General features: G+C 44.5%; 1 protein-coding gene across 1 annotated transcript in view; it reads left to right on the top strand.

The window, feature by feature from the left end:
• aff2 (AF4/FMR2 family, member 2) overlaps positions 1-19,393 on the top strand; it is a 106,779-nt gene that overhangs the window by 44,743 nt on the left and 42,643 nt on the right. Inside the window, exons 5-7 of the mRNA XM_068740331.1 lie at positions 12,519-12,563; positions 16,613-16,699; positions 17,985-18,021. Of these exons, the coding sequence (XP_068596432.1) occupies positions 12,519-12,563; positions 16,613-16,699; positions 17,985-18,021 (169 nt within the window). The remainder of the gene's footprint in view (positions 1-12,518; positions 12,564-16,612; positions 16,700-17,984; positions 18,022-19,393) is intronic.

Below are 19,393 nucleotides of genomic sequence, written 5' to 3' on the forward strand. Positions count from 1 at the left end.
AGCTATTTCCCATTGATGAAGGGAAGAGCTTTCAGTATTACAGCGGTGTAGTGTGTGTCGGTCGTCCTTTCTCACCATGCTGCAGTGTGTCCACGCCACCACGGTGTGAAACGCTGCAGCGTGAACAGCCGGCTGCGGGTCGGCTGTCTCAGCACATTTTACATTATTATGCTCTAGTCTAGCATCTCTCTGTCCCAGCTGACCTCAGGTCTGCACTTCCTGAGGGTTCCTCCTTTTCTTTTTAATGCATGAGTTTACCCCAACAAGTGTCCAGGCTCTAAAGGCCACTATTATGTAAGGTTTAAAGAATCAATATTCATTAGCAGTCATTTATGCTGAGCAAAGTTCATCTTATTATAAATTAACTGACATTGTTGAGCCAGTTTGCTGACTGTGAGTAATAAATAGCATTTTAACATCAGAGTAACAATGAAATGAAAGCCTCTACAGGCCCACTCCAGTTACCCGACTGCTAATTGTGCAAGTTTAGTGAATAGCTGGTCACTAAATTAGAGAATAAGGATTTAGCGAGCTGCTTGTTAGCAAGCAGTGTGCAAATAATCCACAAAATATCCCATCTCGCGTGTGTGAGGTGTGAGTGTGTGTGTGTGTGTGTGTGTGTGTTCCTCTAGAAAAAAGAAGAGGAACACACACATGCAATGCCCTATTGTTCAGAGGACCCTCCATCACCCAGCTCCGAAGGGGCACTTGTTTAGTCGGTGCACCGATGTCCTGCTGAGAGCCACACACACAGGCAGACCACACACACACACGCACACACACACACACACACACACACACAAAACTAATCAAATACACTCAGCTTGAAGTTTGCCTCTGCCCACATTCTCACACATCCCTGTCAATCACTCTCTTTCTTCACTCTAATTAAAACAGACGCGCATTTGTGACTGTACAAAACCCTTTTCTTTCCACTAGAATAGCGTGTGTGTGAAGTGATGGAGTGTGTGTGGTTCTATGTAGGAGGTGTTCTAGCTGCAGTTAATCTCTCTAATGAATCTCCCTCCCCTTGTCGAGTAATATAGATGTCGTCCACAGCGCTGCTGCTGCTGCTGCTGCTGCTGCTGCTGCTGCTGCGGTGCAGGCAGTCACTATTCTTTATCTTAATAACATTTAATTAAACTTCCTTAAGATTGTTGTAGCAAATCGTTCTTTACCCAAACGCCCTGCTGGCGGGTTTGCGGCGTCAAGCGGCGACTCTCACGGCGACTGAGCAGCTCAGGAAGTCGAGGATCTGTTTCAGACGTCGTGTTTAGATGTTGAGTCACAGATGCGGGTTCCCGGGTGAGTCCACAGAGAGGCAGGTGGAAGACAGGAAGACAGGCAGGGGGCGGACCACTACATTTAAATACATTTGACATAAATAAACGTCTTTTTTGCCGTCTCAGAAACGGATTGTTGTGTAACTTTGTGATGGATGCTGTCAACGTTATTGCTGGCAGCAGGATAATAGCTCGGGAGCGGGAGAGGAATGTGGAGCAGCATCAAGTCCATAATAATAAGTGCTTTAGTGCTGCAGCATCTCATTACCAGGCAAAGAGTCAGGTTTCCTAACGTTAGACAAGCAGCAGTCAGTGGACGATGAGGAAAACAAACTCTTATTAATACACAGCGATAATGTTAATAACTTTATGGCATCGCAGTTCATTTGGAAGTTGATCTTCGTGGTTCCGTCGGCGTGGGAAACGTGCCTCGGTTGATCTGTTGTTGAGGGACACTTGTCCTGTCTTCTCTCACGTTGCTCACACAGTCGTCTCACTTCACCGTGACATTTCCACGTTGCACCATGTTGAAGTTACCACGTTGTGTTTGCTCGCATCATTTGTCTGCACCTGCTGTGCAGAGAACGAGGAGATGCTTCACACTTGTCTTGGCTTCACGGCGCTCCCGTCCTTCTGCACTCGTCTCCCCTGTTCTCAGGTCAGACACTTGACTTTTGTTCTTGTGCTCGTACAGACTGACCGCCTGTTACTCTGTACGACTCCGTACCGTTTGGGGCTTCAAGTAAAATGCAGGTGGTCCTCACTTGACGACGTACTTTGACAGAGCTACGATGGACTTTCTGAAATATAAAAGTAAACAAGGAATCGCTGTTAGGACGAGCGGAATGCTCTCGCCGTGGAGCTGTGAGTCAAAGTGTGCATATTGTCACGTAACACCGTCAGAGTAACAGGATGTGCAAAAAGGGGAGGAGGCAAGACGGGACAAATTTTTATTCTTCTCCACTTTTAGAAGAGAGAGTATTTCATGCTGTCCACTCGCACACAGTTCCACTCAGACGGGGGCAAAAGTTTGACCGTGCATCATTATGTCCAAGTCTCCGTGCTGCGCGGTGAGGACAGTCCTGAGGACAGTCCTCGTCGTCTCTCATGCCGTTCCAAGCTGTCGGTTGTGTTCATCTACGATGATCCTGCAGTCGGATCGTCCGTCGCTCCTGGGGTCTGTGCGTTCTAAAAAAATACAAATGTATCGCTCCCTCTTAAAAGTCAACCATCAGGTTAGTTGGGCTCAGAGCCGTCCACAGAGGGATCAGGAAATACAGCAAAAAAAAAAAAGCTTTGCGGGTCACGGGAGTTGCTGGAGCCTATCCCAGGCTGCGATGAGCAAGAGGCAGGGTACACCCCGAATGCGTCGCCAGCGTATCGCAGGGCCACATAGAAACAGACAACCACTCAGATATTACGGACAATTTGGAGTAACCAATTTACTGAAATTAGGAAACCGGAGAAAACCCACGCAAACCTGGTACCTTCTTGCTGTGAGGTGACAGCGCTAACCACTTTGCCACCGTGCCGCTCGCTGGAAAATTGATGAATAAAAATCACCTGGCAGACCCAACACAATATGTACTGTCTGTAACTATATATAATATATAAATGTCGGGATCATTATGTATCATAGATACAGTATAACTGGCTTTTTCGTATGCAAATATAAATGTGTTTTGACCAGGTTGTTTAACAACGAAATAGTTTACCGACGGGGTCTTTGGGACGTGACGCCGTCGTTAAGTGAGGACCAGCTGCACTTAAAGGACATTCTGTTTGAAAGACTTAAATCTCAGTTCAGCTGGGATGCAGGAAACGACCACAACAATCTAGACGTTTCATCCTATTTGTTTGAAACAAGTTTAAGGTTGATGGTACAGCGGCAAACTTATTCTGTTAGTTATAACTGTGTAGTAAAGCAGGCCGTGTATATTAACCCCATTGTCCCCAGGTACAAAAGCAACACCTCTAAGTGCACATTCATTCATTCCTGGCTTCATTGTGGGAAGGCTATTCATTGGTGAATCAGTTTGGTCCCAGATTCCTGTTTCTTGATCATTAAAATAAATGATATGCGAAAGAAACGGGAAAGAGAAAGAGATTGTGATCGGAGTTAAACCTGGAAACCGTCGCTTTCTGTCCTTAGTAATTATCCCTCATCCCTGAAAAACATGTGAGAGGGCAGAGCCTGAAACTGAGCCGGGGCCTGTTCAGCGGTGAAGCGGAACATTTGTGAGGGAAAGACTCAGCTCGGCTCCGACAGAATGAGGAGGAGCTCGGAGCTGGTAACTCGGCAGCCAGCTCAGCAGGGACTGTGTGACAGATGGTTCTTTAAGGGGATGAAAGAGAGCTGGAAAAAGCCATGTGTTGGAATGCATGCTTGTGTGTGTGTGTGTGAGGTGAATGAACGGAAGCTCAACGATGTGCTGGGATTTATCTTGATGCACTTGAGTGAAGAGAAGAAAAAGATTTGATCAAAATGTTGTGAGCTGAACTTTAAAAAGGGAGTCAAGTCGCAGTTATTCTGACTCAAAGTGGAGAACGGAGCAGTTTAGCGGCTGTGCTGGATACTTGAGCTAATTCTAGCCTCTCGTAGATAAATGACTCTGGCTCAAACTAATACAGATTGCAATGCTAAGCTTGGTTAGCCGACTCCAGGATGTGATCCGTCAGAAAACAAGGCTAATGTTTTCAGCTAAACTACTCCTGGTGCAATTATATGGTTCACTGGCATTGATCATGGCTCCTCTTCAATCTATTCTCCTCTCTCAACCCCTTTAATGGCTAAGGCAGTGTTAAAGATTTGATGAATGAGTGTTGAGACCGCTTTACCGTGGATTTATACAAATCCTATAAAAGCCCTCTTTTCATTTTTGCTTGAGAAAAGAAAGGAGGGGGGGGGGACGCTTCAGACTGCCTTAACAACATGAGAAATACAACTTCACTAGTCACACGTCTAAAGATGCACCTGGCGCAGCTGTCTGCGAGGTGCTGCTTGATTCTGAGCAGGCAGCATCGACAGGCTTTGCTTTTAACACGCTTTATGCGAGCAGGAAACACTGAAGCTTTGAATAAATGTGTGGTTTTTAGCTCATTCAAACAAGGTCGAGCTGTGAAGTTGGGCAAGTTTGTGATGCTAAATTGTGGGGGGGGTCTCTGGCTCAGTTTGATTGGCCGACACAAACATCTGTTCATACAACTTAGTTTGAACTCAGGATGACACCGTTTTCAAAGTGGGAACTGAATCTGCTGGCCGTAAAGTGAAGCACGAGATGCACGGATGCGCTCACACGCATCCGACACGTGCACGTGCTAATGGAAGGGCAATTAGTGCAGGGTGAAAACGACAGGCTTTCTTTTTTTTTTTTTGAGGCAATGTTTCAATGACGACATTTAATTGGATGCTAAATCACCTTCTTATCTGCCTCCCCACAGCTTGAGAGGGGCAAATGAGATTTAGAAAGCGAGGGGGGGGGGGGCGAAGAGCCTCATAGAGAGAGAGGGAAAACAGGTACATGTGTACGCTCTGTAGCACTGTGATGTCACCCTGACAGTCACGTATGCTACAGTGCTCTGGCTAATAGGAAGCAACAACAGATGATGCTGCTCCATCGTGACTGCAAATAAACAAACAAAGCAAATAAACAAACACATCAATACAGAAGATATTCTTCCCATCAACAACCAATGGGCCCAGATTATTCCTCTGCAAACAGCCAAAGCGGCACATTTTACGACGCGAACATTTTGACGTGGCGCAGCAGCTAAACGGCGCTATCTTAAATGCTGTACAAAATGCATTACAAAATGCATACAAAAACAAACCTATGATGCTGTTTGACTTTTGTTTGACTGCAGTCGTCATCCAGGCTCGATGCTTCGCCATCAGCAGCATGTCACATGACCTGTAATTTATCATGCAGCAGAGCTGGATCAGGGGAGTGATGGAACGAGAGGAGATGATGAGGGGAAACAGTTCCACTGCTGAGCATGGACTGTCATAGTGTGGCTATAAAAACAGCGAGGGTCTCTTTGGAAGCAAATTAAAAGACGTGTTTAGGTGCAGTTAGGGAGGAACTCAAAAGGCTTTAATATGAGGCTGAGAACCATTTTTATTAGAGAGTTGTCAACTATGATTTGAGTCAGGAGTTATGGGGAGCTCCCCTGAAAGCCTTCCTCAGGCGTTCGGAAGGAGCTCCAACACATCAGGCTGGCTGGCCTCCCGGACGCCTCCCCGGTGAGGTGTTCAGGGCACGTCCCGCCAGTAGGAGACCATGGGGAAGACCCAGGAAATGCTGGAAAGACTATGTCTCCCAGAAGAGCTGGAAAAAGTGGCCGGGGAGAGGGAAGTCTGGGCTTCCCTGCTTCGGATGCTCCCCCTCGAGCCGACCCCGGAGAAGCGGTTGAAGATGAAGGTGAAGCGGTGAATTGTTTTGCTGCTGTTCATCACTTCAGTTGCAGTTGAGAAGGAGAGCCGTGGAAGAAGCGCTCCACTGCTCCCAGCAGCAGAATCAGCACCCTGGAGAGCGCTAAGGACTTCAGCCTCGTCTCAGTTGGGACAACGTCTCTCCTGACTGTCGTCCCAATGAACAGGGATGCAAGAGGCTGGTCAAACTCATTAGGAAGTCCAGCTCAGTTCTGGGATGGCCTCTAGAATTTGTGAGCGGAGGGTAACAGCCAAGCCGCCCGCTGCGACCCCCTCCAACACACACTCACTGCAGTGCAGAGTTCCGGTGACGGGATGTTACACCCAAGCGGCATCGCAAGTTCGTTCCTTCCTGCAGCAGTCAGTCGACTACAAGAACGGCTCTTAATAAGCAGTGCAATACAACTTCTATTCATATTGCTGACATTACAGGCTCCTCCTTCCACGTTGGTCGTCACATTGTATTTAATCAGTACAGACGTTTGTGTGTCTGTCTTAAAGCGTTACCTGCTCTATTTGCAGCATCAATAAAGGAACATCTCCTCTAATGGAGCTCTGTCTATCCGTCTACCCTGGAGACATTAAAGTATATAAAAATATCACATATATATATATACCCCTCTGAGGGCAGTGCTTGTGATCTGATGGTAATCCCAGTGGGACAGATGAAACTGAATAAACAAGAAGCCGGTGAAGCTTTTCCAAACTGTGCTGGACCTCCGTCTGAACCGTATAAAACTCCAAACTTCAGTCGCTCCTACTCGACGATTGACAGTTCTCGGTTGACTTTTTCTTATGGCGGCAAAGCAACAGTTTTTCTCTGCGGTGCATGTCGGATTCACAGAGTAAATCATCTCTGCTTCCAGAGAAAATCATTCTAAAACAGCTCTCAGTAGAAAGTGTTTGCATTTATCAGGCTCCAGGATCTCATTCTGTTGACTTTGTCTTCCTGTTCCTTTCCTCATTATCATTTCCCATCCTCTCTTCTCTTCCAGCTCACTTCCTCTCTGTCTGCCAAGCTGCAAAGTCAAATGTTACCACGTCTCTGTTATTGCAGATATGAATACATGTATGTCTTTTGGGGGATTTTTATTAATTCCCATTTATTCATCCCACATGCTTTCAGTAAGACACCCCCCGCCCCTCCTGCTCACACAAACAGACATGGAGGGAGACGGCGGTTTCTGCAGTCTCAAAGACATCGCTATAATTACTGCTTAATGATTTTTAATTCCAGTACAAAAGAAACCAACAGTCTCGTGGGTTTGAAATATGAAAAGACTTTGTTATGCAAAAGGAATCCTCTGAGCGGAATCACACCAAATGTGTATGCATGTAGCATTTGTAGGTGGAGCATCAACTAGCGCCTTGCTAGTGAGACACATTATTTCTAATGCTATAGTTATGTTATATGTGGATCAATAAACAGCAACCAAATCCTCAATCATCCATATCCTCTTCCTGATAAGCAACTCCAGTGAAGAAAAAAAGTGAAAGTGTGTTTTTACACTTATGAAATGAATGAATGAAGTTTTATAGGAAATATATATTATATTCAGAGTATTTCATAACTACACACTAACATAAATCATAAAATCATTTGTACTAGAATTAATATATTGTATTTAACCTTTCATAGTTATACTGTACATCTCCTGTTAATTTAAAGTTAATAAAATGCAAAATAAAATACAAATCAAAGCATCCTATTCATACGTTCAGACTTCCGGGTGAACTTCTTCCTGGTTTTGACTAGAAACAATGAGTTGGGCGAGCATACAGCACTGAATTCAGAGTCATTTGTTACCCAGGATCTCTTCTGGATCTTCACCAAAATGAAACCATCTGCTGTAACATTCCCAACTTGTCCTGAAAATGTCTTCAAGATCCGTCTTTGACCTTTTGTGTTATTGTGCTAACTGACAAACAAACCACCCAACGCAGCCCCCCCCCCCCCCCCCCGCCTCGGCGGAGGTAACTATTTACAGCGTGGTAACGTAGATCCACAGCAGTGTTGGGATTTCCTTCATCCAACACAGAGAGATGTTGTGATAAAAGACAAAGCGACGCTCTGTGTATGTTAGAAGTTCTTCACCAGCAGTGCTTCAACATTTGCTGTCAGCCACTAAACTCTGATTTAAAGCAGGTCCGGTCGGCTCATATTCTGACCGTCAAACACATGAATATAAATCTACACGCTCTTCAGGGACTCAGGAGGAGCTCCGGTCTCTGTGTGTCTGGCAGAAAGTACAGAAGACTTGATTTGGTAAATGACATGTAAGAACAGCGGTGTCCATTTGTCCATGTCTGACAGATGTTTTATGACCTTTACACTCCTTAAACAAAACAAACAAACAAAGAAGTGTTACCTTCATTGTTTTTCATGTTTTACAAAATCATCCGCATATTAATTAATAATAGAAGCTGATAAGTTGCACAACTGTATGTTTGTGTGTGCGTACGGTATTCAGGCTTTTGTGTATCTCTGTGTTGAAACGTTGTGTGCGTGTGTGTAAGTGTGTGTGTGTGTGTGTAGACGTCTGTCTACCTGAGCAGCTATCTCAGGGTTTCTGCCTCAGTAATTGCCTGGGCTATATTTTCCCTCTGAATATCCGACTGTGTCTTCCCCTCATTTTTCTTTACCTCTATTTTGTCCTCTCTCCTCCTGCAGACTTCCTCTCCAGCTCCCACTTATTATTCTCTCATTTTTATATTCCCTCCATTTCTTAGTCCTTGACGTTAACCTCGGTCTCACTTTAAGTTCAGGAACACACACTCACACACACACACATGCCACACAACACTCTCGTGTCCATTCCAGTTTCTGCTCATTGAGCAGGCAGCAGCCTTCTGTCTGAGAGACTGTGCAGGTTTTTGTAACACAGACTCGTTGCCATCTGGGCTCCAGACCCAGGCCCTGTCAGTGGAATGCTGTGGTGAACTTACACAACCATGATGGACAGAGACGGTTAAACTGAGGCTGGGAGACTCAAACGCATGACACGGAAATAAAACAGAGATAGTCTCAGAAATAGTCTCAGAGATAGTCTCACAAATAGACAGACTCAGCGAGCCTGAAATCAGGACTGTTTCCGTTTATGCCTGACGGCTGCGTTGCACTGAAATAGAGACTCGCATTCAACGTACCTGTGAGCATGATCCACCACATAAAACAAGAAATGGCGGACGACTTCTTCTCATTGGTCTGCGACAAAATATGTTTAATCGATGTTAGGTTGTGCAAACTCAATATGACATCATCAAACGACGTCGCCGTGATTTCATCTTAAAGTCTTTCAGATTTTTTTTTAATGTCATTTCAAATTTAGGCAAGTTGGCAGTGATGAGCTTCAGCTTTGAATTATGACGCTATCAAGTCAAATCTGAGAAGATTAAGAATGAAAAGCAAACACTTTTAAGTAAATCTGTTTTCACATTCTATCTCACTTCTGGTTATAGTTCTACTTTCCTCAGTATGTGTTTGACATTGGGAGAATATCAATCTCAAGAAGTCTTGCCAAAAGGCATCTCTTAAAAAAAGGAGTTGAGAGCTGATTCTATGTTGAGGTTGATCTCGATCGAGGTGGACGTCCAGACGTCTAGCAACCTTTCTACTATTGTCTCTCCGCTGGAAAATGATGGCAACGCCCTGTTTTGTCCTGGAAACCATTTTACTTTTGTTCCAATCCATATTCAATGCTAAATACAGATCATTCTACACTTTGTGGTATTATTATGGTAACATAGGACAGAAAACGATGTGGGTCTGTGGATAATGAGTGGGGACAGAAGCAGTTGCTTCAGTCTGGGGACATGAAGGGACAGCGTTACTGTTGTATTATTGTACTCTAAAGCTACAGTAACAGTACAGCAGTTGGTCATTTTACATCCTTGTTGGACGTGACTCTGTGTAATGTGTTTTTGAAGAGCTTAAAGTCCTCATGTTGACCTGTGACAGTGGAATCAGGCTTATTTCATCACCAGCCAGCGTTTCTACTAGTGGTGCGAGTTTGACGGGAAAAACTGTTGAGTTACTTGAACTCAGTAACTCTTGAACTGATACCAAAATGCTGGTGGCGGATCATTTATCAGTTAAAGAGCCGTATATTTATCATAAATCAACTGGATCTGAATGTTTACCCCGCCGAATGAATCACAATCTTGATTGTGGTCTTCTGGATGAGGTAATTGGCAAATGTTTGGTTCCGCATTCGCAACAGTAAATATCCTGACGGTGTCAGCATTGTAATTACATCTTGTTACGCCTCACAAAAAAAACACAAATCTATTAAGGCTCAATGGTCACACCCCAAGAGTGTGTGACAAAGCGTGTTTCCTCACTACATCGTTCCAATTCCCGCGTCTCCAAACACGTCACCTCTGGAGGAAGGCAGATTGTTCATCATCGTTTCCCAGCCGCTGCACCTTCCTGCATTGTGTTTCTGTCTGCATCCACTCTCCATGCAGATGAATGGTCAACAGTGTTGCACTAGATTAGCATTTTATGCTGAGCTTTGTTTAATATCCCACATTTTAAAGGTTGCACATCTGCTTCGTGGGGGGTCGGGGGGGGGGGTCATGCTTGTCTTATTGCTTCGGGTCTATGTAGCCTCACGTCCGTCTGAAAGCGCGTCTTCACTCTCCCAGTGTGTTTTCCTAATGACTCGCCCGTCAGATGAGTATAATGTTGACTAATGAGCTCATGTGGAAACAGCGCAAGTCAAAAAAAAAAACACCCACATGTTTGGTTGTTGAGCCCCCCCCCCCCACACACACACACACACACACACACGCAACCACACACAACCCAGCTAGAATGACTTTTATTGTTTTGTTATTTTAGCAGTCAGTGATTTAGGGCTGAAGATGATGTCATCCTCCTCATCGTGGTTAGTAAATTGTTCCTCTGTTCGTGCTGATGCTATTAGTCATGCTGGGGACAGAGGTTATAGTGCTGTAATATATTAGACTGGAGTTCTGCAGTGAATTGCTCGCAGCCTTTCAGTCTCCTCTCCTTCCTTCCTCCTGCTGTCCCTTAGTCTCTTTCTTCTTTAATGAGCTGTTCACTGGATTGATCCAAGCCCAGATCTGGAACAGCGAATTGCTTTAATTTGTTTCCAATTGCTTTTTTTTGAAGAAATCATTCGGCAAAGAGCATTTATTCCCCTGTCTTTTAGGTTTATGATATCAAAATCATATATATTCTGCAATAATGTTGTGTTAGGAAGAAACAGAAACTCAGAACTGTATATTTGTATTTGCAGCAACTGCAAATAAGAGACACGCGTTTGACGCGTGTTTGTTGTGTGATGCTGCTTCCATTGGCTTCCATTGATGGTTTCTTTTACCTTCACCTTTCAGGCATGCGTCTTTCTGAACAGTACATCCAGGTGCTTTATAGTCCTAAATCCAGAGCAGCCCTCTTCAGCAGGAAAGCCTTCACTGACCAGGGCACAGATTAGCAGTGTTCAGTCTCTGAGCTGTTAAATTCAATCAGAGGAGTCGCATATGTTTAAGCTCAGCAGAAGCCTGTTCCTTTCTACTTTAAATTATGTCTGCCCCATGATTTACAGACTTCAAATAGTCCAGTGGTTAACGCGACACGGGCCAAACCACAGGCACCATTTGTTGTTGTTTTTAAGGCTGAACATTTAAACAGTTTCTAAATATCCTTTTATTTATTTTTCTCTGCCCCCACAACAAGATTATAAACTAATTACAGGTTGCAGGTTTCAGTATAAGGACAGTTTACAGCAGGCTAATATGATATAGCTAACAAAATAGCTGTGATCCCATGTTTGGTCCATTGTAACACACAATTTGTCCAACAACGCCAACACAAGGCTATCAGACACACAGTAGACACTGATTTCTGTTGGTGTGTGCGCTGAACAGTGGATCCACCCTCGTGATGGTTTAAATCACCTACACGGTGCATCCATTGTTGATCCCCAGATGTGTTTTAAGTCACAGCAGACCATAGGGTGACTTACAAGAGTGGAGGGAGGAGCACACAGGTGGATTAGATCTTGTGATGAGTAAGATGACTCTAGCGGTTAAGAAGACAAAGAGGATTAAAGCGGAACAGAGGAAAAAGTGGTGGAGGCTGAAGAACTGCCAGGGAACAGGGCAAGAGGTCGACCCAGGAGAAGATGCATGGACGTAGTGAGGGAGGGCATGAGAGTGGCTGGTGTTGGGGAGGACGATGCAAAGGACAGGGTGAAGTGGAGAACATTGATTTGCTGTGGCGACGCCTCACGGGAGAAGTCAAAAGTACAGTCGTAGTAGACCTGACAAAGACCGTTTTAAGCTGCAAGAAGTTACAGTTTGTTATTGGATCTCTCGTGCTGTCCCTTCTGGTCTGTTTTAAAGACCATTATGTCTTTCTTCCTTAAGGGAACAGGCCTTGCTAGTATAAAAGCTATATATGGTTCACCGCTATGATGCTTCAAGTAGAGTTACATTTGAGATTGACGCTGCTGTAAATCAATTAAGACACAGGGTTTAATTTTCACAATAACAAGTCAAATGCAACAACATTAACTCATGGAGCAAGCAGTTAGCTCGCTAAACAGAACTAATCAAAGCTGCTAGTTACCAACAGAGTTACCGGCCAACAAAACCAAAACCAAGGGAATGTTGCCCTGTCGTCACGCTATGAAGCTATCAGGTTGACCCACGGTGTGGTGAAGGATCAAACGGCGAGGATGGACGTTGTCTTTTTCACCGTGTATGAATCTCTGTTCTGCTGCTTCATGTGACGTTTCTTCACTGTTAAAGTCTCCTTCTGTTTTTTTTTTCAGGTCAGCCTACCAAATGACTCCAGCTGTGTTGAAGAGATCTTGCGGGTATGCTGCTTTGTTTTACACACACACACACGCACACACACACACACACACAACCACTGATTGTCAGCTGTTTTCTGTTTGCTCGCAAAGACCTTCGTCTCTCTCAAGAGTCTGGATTTGAGGAAGAAAGGGAAGGAGGAGGAGGTAGAGAAAGGCCGAGGGCGAAGATCAGTTGGCTCAGGTCTACGATTATACAAGTTTTGGTTTTTGTAGAATGACTTCATGCAGAAATCGTTTCCAAGAATTTCTCCTCTTCCTTGTCCTCTTTTCATATCTATCTCTCTCTCTCTCTTTTTCTTTCTGCACATTCTTTCTACAAGCAACATCTTTTCGCCGCAGCTTTCCCTTGTGGTGTCCAGCCCTTTGCCTGTATCTTTGTTTTGTGGCTGTGTTTCTTCTCGTTTTCCACTCGGATATTTGTAGCAGCAGAGATGGAGAGCCTTGTCCTCCACTCTCTCTGTCTCCATGTCTCTCGCCTCTCCCTCCATTGTCAGTCAGTCGCCGTGTTAGCCCCCCCCCCCCCATCTCTTCCTCTTTTCTCTTCATTTCACTCTGCCTTCTGTCATTCACTTCACTCTCCCTTTCAGGAATCAATATGCTGGCCAACAGGCTGTGTGACAGATGAGCTGCGAGAAAGGCCTTTGTCAATAATATCTGTGCACCATTGAATTCCGTCCGTGCCGTTTAGCCATGTCAGGTGGAAAGATCAGGAGTTTGGAATGTGAGGTGAGGTGCATCAGAGGGTCGTGTCACAACACAAATTGAAATATATTTCAGAAATCCACAGAGCTTACTGTCAGCTGTTTTCACCAGGACCCCTTCTTGTCCCCGTCCCCCGTAAAGCCCGTCTGCTGTGAAGCAGTAACCGGGACACCGTGTCTGGAAAGCTTTTAGATGAATTCTATCATGTAAGCAGAACATCTGTGGAGCCCCGATGGGCTGGTCGATAGAAGCAGAGCTTTTGTTTTTTCTCTTTTTTTATTTTATTTATTATTTATTGTGGCTCAGTTTGACTGATGTCAACAGTCTTGTTTGTCGTCATGTATTCATTCACACAAGTGGAGCCTATCCCAGCAGTCTACGGGCGAGAGGCGGGGTACACCCCGGACAAGTCGCCAAAAAAAAAAACATGTGGAATGCTTCACGAGTTGTTCAAGCTTTTATCTAACACACAGCTGATGGACCAATCTGAAGACTGCAATTCTGAAGAGAAAAAATATATTAAAAGCTGCAGTAAGATAGGTTGTTTGTTTGTTTGTTTGTTTATGGGTTTGGTTTTGTTGCGGGGGATACCTAACTAATGGCAAGAATAGAAACAAATCTATTCTTTTTTTATCTTAATATGTACTAAGATAAATTTGTGTTTCACCTTTTTGAACATTAAGAGATGTTTCTATCTCATAAGCATTAGTGACCGCAGATAAAGAGAAGGATTGTGTGATGGTTTTTAGAACATTGAACATTGTTGTTATTTACTCATGAACTACCTGATGAAACTTGGGCTGATAAAAATGGATCCATAATTATTCTTCATTATTTTGACAGAAACACGAGGGTAGCCATTTGAATGTCATTTAACATAAAGAGACGGCTCTGGTGGAGGTCTGAGCTCTATTTTTGCCCTGCTATCTGTTCCTATTTCGTCGTGATCTCGTCGTCTTCCGCTTATCTGGGTCGAGGGGTCATTAGCCTTAGCAGAGAAGCCCAGACAGCCGTCTTCCCAGCCACTTCCTGGGGAATCCCGGGGCATTCCCAGGCCAGCCAAGAGATATGATCCCTCCAACGTGTCCCATGGTCTCCTTCCGGCGGGATATGCCCGAAACACCTCCCCTGGGAGGCGTCCAGGAGCCATTCTGTCCATAAAAGTTCTGTTCAGAACCGGTGCCAAAGGGGCAGCCCTGGTGGAGTCCAGCCCTTGTTGTGACAACAAACATGTTAAAGGAGACACATTATGAAAACTCACTTCTCCTTGTTTCTACACTACTATTATGCTCGTGTTGGGTCATACAGCGTCGTCTAATCCTTCCTGGCCATGTGACGAGACACAACGAAGTTGCAGGAAGAGTGTTACTATGGAAACCAGCTGCTAACAGAAGGCGTGGCAGGCCTAGTACAACTATGATGATGGTGCTGGAGAATGACACTGGGCTGGAAGGGCACAGTGACGTGCAGTCAGGGGAGGCAGGTGAGGCACAGCCTCACCTGTCATCATATAAAATCATATAAAAATTATGTATTTGTATTATTAAAAATAATATAAAAATAATATAATATATAATATAACATCAGTGATATTATATTATATATTTTAGGATTGTTTCATTTTTAATAATACAATTAGTGCGTCACGTATTCTTGTGCTCAGCGGCATTAAAATACTGCAGAATGAGGCCACATGTAATACGGCCTGCAGCCCATAGGAGACCCGTGAGTGATTCAGCGCACTCATCAGCTGATCCGCTCGTTGGAGACGGGCTTGTAAACACGGAAGCGCTGGCTGTCTGGATGTCTGGACGTCAAGCAAGAACCCGTGTTTTCTGCTTTTCCTGCCTTCTTTTCTCAACTTCTGACGATGTCTGGACTTGGATGGGATATTGCGACATGAAGAATTTACCGAGAAGCCTCCAAACACGAGCAGCGACCGCGCGTATTCATGGTCAAATTGTGGGACCGATTTGAGCAGAACCGCGGCGGACTGGGCCTGACAGAGTCCAATGGATGTGAAGGAGTGTTCTGTAACGTTCTGGAGAACATAAGCTGTCAAATGAAGCCCAGCTTTTCCTCCATCGCTGGCATATCTCTGCCGTTCCGTTCTCTCTCTCTCTCTCTCTCTCTCTCTCTCTCTCTCTCTCCGCAGCCCCAGCTGGACGCGGACACACCCCCTCACCCACACACAGACACGTCTCAGAACATGTGTTTAACAGTTAAACATCAGTTAAACTTTAACTGATCAACACACGCATCCACACACATTCAACGCTGCACGCACACTGATACGCAGAGTTGAATAATTTCATTAAACCTTTTGTAAATACGGAGATTATGTGTGGTCTCCCCTTTATGTCATAAACTGATGAGGCAGGTTTGTGACAATATGTAAAAAATTCTAGTACGAATTTTTAAACAAAACACGTTAAATGTTGCCAATCAAATGATGAACAAGCTGTAGGTTAATTAATTTGTAAATCTGACTGCCTCACCAGACATGAACCTCACCGCACGTCACTGACACACACACACACTTACTCATACACATACACAGATACAGACACCATCAGGGATACCATCCGATAAGGCAGATGAACTCATGGAGGACCTGCTGATGTAAGGGTTGCCTAGCAACTTACCTTATGTCGTCAAGGCAAATATGTTAGCGCTGAAGAGGCTAGGAACATACGCGGTCTACAGGTAAAAATGCTCAGTAATCGCACGCCCTCCTACAGACACACGCACAGGAACATGAGTCATCTGATGAATGTGAGTCATCCCATCCAGAAGGGGTGTTGGAAACTGTGATGTCACTGACCTTTGACTCCTTTATTGACCTGCTGCTTTATGGCAGTGGCGTCAGCGTGAACCTGCGTCTGTGTGTGTGTTTGAGCGAGAGAGAGGCCGGACCTGGCGGCTTCGCTCCGCCCGTCACACTAGCAACTAGCTAACTAGCTGAAGCTGCGGCACGTTGAGGCTGAGACCGGGAGCGATGCCGCTGTTTAACTGTAGCAGCACAGTGGAGTCGCTGTTACTGTGGCTCAATCACAGAGCACCGATCCCTGGTGCACCATCGCCTCGCGATGCTCCTCCAGTCTGGTGCTCCAGGTTGCATCAAAGCCCTCTCTGATGGGGGGGGGGGCACATGAATGCAACCTTGATTTCAATTTGCACATCACCTTTAAAAAAAAAACTGTTCCTTTAATCGTATTCTCAAATAAAGAACGCGGTTTCCAGAGTTGCATGTTACACTTATTTAGGCATAGCCCCATTTTCTAAAAATAGAATACATTAAATTATCGCTATAATTGTTCACTAATGTGTGTGTTTTGTTCATTTAGGAGATGACACACTCCTGGCCTCCTCCTCTCACAGCCATACACACTCCTGGAAAGGCTGATCAGACCAAGTTCCCCATCCCAAACAAGGTCAGTGTGACTTCTCGCCCCGATCACATCATCTCCAGTGAGAAAACGCTCTGTGCTTACGTTTGGGTTTCGACGTGACGGTGGCCCGGCCTGTCATCCACACGTTTCTTAAACGTTATCGCGTGTGCTTTCATCCCATGTTTGCTTGCGAGTCGCTGATTTGTGGGGAAGGACGGAACGCTGTGAGGAACCTTCACTTAGGCCATCTCTGGGAGTCTTCAGTGCGCTAATTAGATCTGATCCATAAATGCACTGTGGCTGTGATCGCTGGGATTGATTGAATTGCTGTTGCTTCATCCTGTGCAGTGGTACAAGTGACAACCAATGGAATTAAAATGTTAATTTAGCCTGTTTAATTATCTTCATGTCAGGAAGTGGACGTGAAGAGAGACACTCACTGCATGAGCCTGAGCCTCTGCTGTTAATGTTTTTACCGTAGTAATATTAAGGATGGCACCATTTGTAAATGTTGTTTAAATATAATTAATGTGGGGATGTCTAATAAATCTTGTGCTTTGTTGTGAGTTAAATGCCATTAATGGGAAACCACTTTTTGGGTTGCCAGGTTTAGGACTCAGAAAGGATTTATTAGTTTAGTATATCTTGTGTTATAGAATGTGTCAATTATAAATCAATCTAGATAGATAGATAGATTGGTTGATAGGTAGGTATGTAGATAGATAGATATATAGATAGATAGATAGATAGATAGACAGAAGCATTATAACAAACAGTCAATAAATACTGAGAGTCTTTAAAAAAAAGTAGGGACTAAGAAGATGGATGTTGGAAGAAGTTTCTTCACCTCCTATAAAACTGTTTTTTGACACAGTGTAATGTAAATAGTGGGATTATTCATCATGCTACAGCCACTATAAATGTTATATTGAACATCCATCTCAGAAAATGGCAGTAATATTCTCCCGGAGACAGCAGGTGTGCCCCCCCCCTAATGCTTTTATGGATCACTTTAACATGCAAAACACAACACTGGTGGTGATGTGCGAGAGGCCGTGTAAACACAGAGGCGTTGAATCTAACCCAATAGTTAATGAATTAGGAAAGACTGCTGTGGCACTTTCAGCCCCCCAGCGTCGCACTAATCCTGCCAGAGACTTTTAAGAATGATGTGCAGCATCGACGCAGGGAGATGAGAGGAGCTGCATTCTGTTTCATTTCATTGCTATGCTACTGTGAAATCAATAATGGCATCTGTTGGTTTATTCATTGAACACATCGCCCTCTGGCTCTCTCTCTCGCTCTCTCTCTCCCTCTCTCTCTCTAGGAGTCCCAGCAATTGACCTCGGGCTACAACACCCAGAGTAAGTTTCCCAGCCTCGACGCTCACCTACTAGCTCTATGCTAATTAACACCAGCGAGACCGTGAGGGCGATACCACCCAGAAGGAACGCAAGAAAAGCAGCTGATGTTCAATTGGATTTAAAGCCGCAGGAACACGATTGTCTCTTTTATCTCGCTGTTTATCCAAACCTCTTAATCCAACACGATCGTTCACACGGAGATCAACTGGTTTGTTTGACAGGCTGTTGTTTATTTTATATATATATATAGCAGCAATGATGTGTACACACATCCACAGTGGACTAAAACACAAGTGTGAGTTAATGCCACTCACACAGAGTTAAACATTAGAGTGGTGAGCGGAGCACAGACTGTCCATCGCGTGCTTGTGTTTGGGCTGAGGGCCCTTTTACACGGACTTACTGATATCATAGTAGACCAGATGTTTTTTTATCTTGAAATTTCAGTCATAAAACACTGAACAGCGAGAGCAATCTGATGAGAAAGTGTTTCTGATGGCTATTGATTATGTGCACTTGGCATGAACATCATTAATCTGAATATCCTCTAGAACAGGGGTGGGCAAACCTTTTGGCCCGCGGGCCACAATGGGTTCTAACATTTGATAGAGGGGCCGTCCAGGAACAGATGGATGGAGTGTTTGTGTGAACTAATATAAATGACATGTAAAAGTCATTACATGAAAGGATTTGGCCTTTTACAGGAAGCATTACAGGGGAGAAATTGAATTTCATTGTGTGTTGGCAGTGTAAAAAGTGTAAAACATAAAATGACAATAAAATCCTGATCTTAAAAGGTAAAATGAATGAGGTTTAATTATTATACAGTGGCTCATCTTGGGTGGGGGTCCAAGTGTTTGGCGTGCGGTTTGAAATTGTTGAGCCAAGCAATAGACCAGAGGAAACTCCAAACAACAAATGATCCATCACAGCAAAGGTGCAGGATCTTTTATTTGCTTGAAGAATCAATGCAATCTACAAGTGAGGGTGACGTGAACAAGCATGTGAGAAAGAGCCGCTAGCAGACATCAGAGGAGGAACTGAAGTGGCACCACCTCTGCAAACATTCTCTAATGACATTCCCACTGATAGTAAGTCACATTTGACCCCCCCCCCCCCTTTCTGTCAGTCACTCACTGTATGAGGACGGATGTCAGAGGGGTGCAGCGTGCACATTTATGAACAGATGATTGTGAAACTGAAATATTTCCATATCTTTCCTCTCGAGCAACGAGCAAAGAACCGCGCTTTCTGATCTAAACGCCTTTTAATCAATTCTGAAAACCAAATCATCACCTCGAGTTGTTGACGGGCAGTGAATTACAACACACACACACACACACACACACACATGCACTAATTTAATAACACA

This window comes from Brachionichthys hirsutus, chromosome 6 (assembly GCF_040956055.1).
Source record: "Brachionichthys hirsutus isolate HB-005 chromosome 6, CSIRO-AGI_Bhir_v1, whole genome shotgun sequence".
In the NCBI taxonomy this organism is placed as follows: Eukaryota; Metazoa; Chordata; class Actinopteri; order Lophiiformes; family Brachionichthyidae; genus Brachionichthys; species Brachionichthys hirsutus.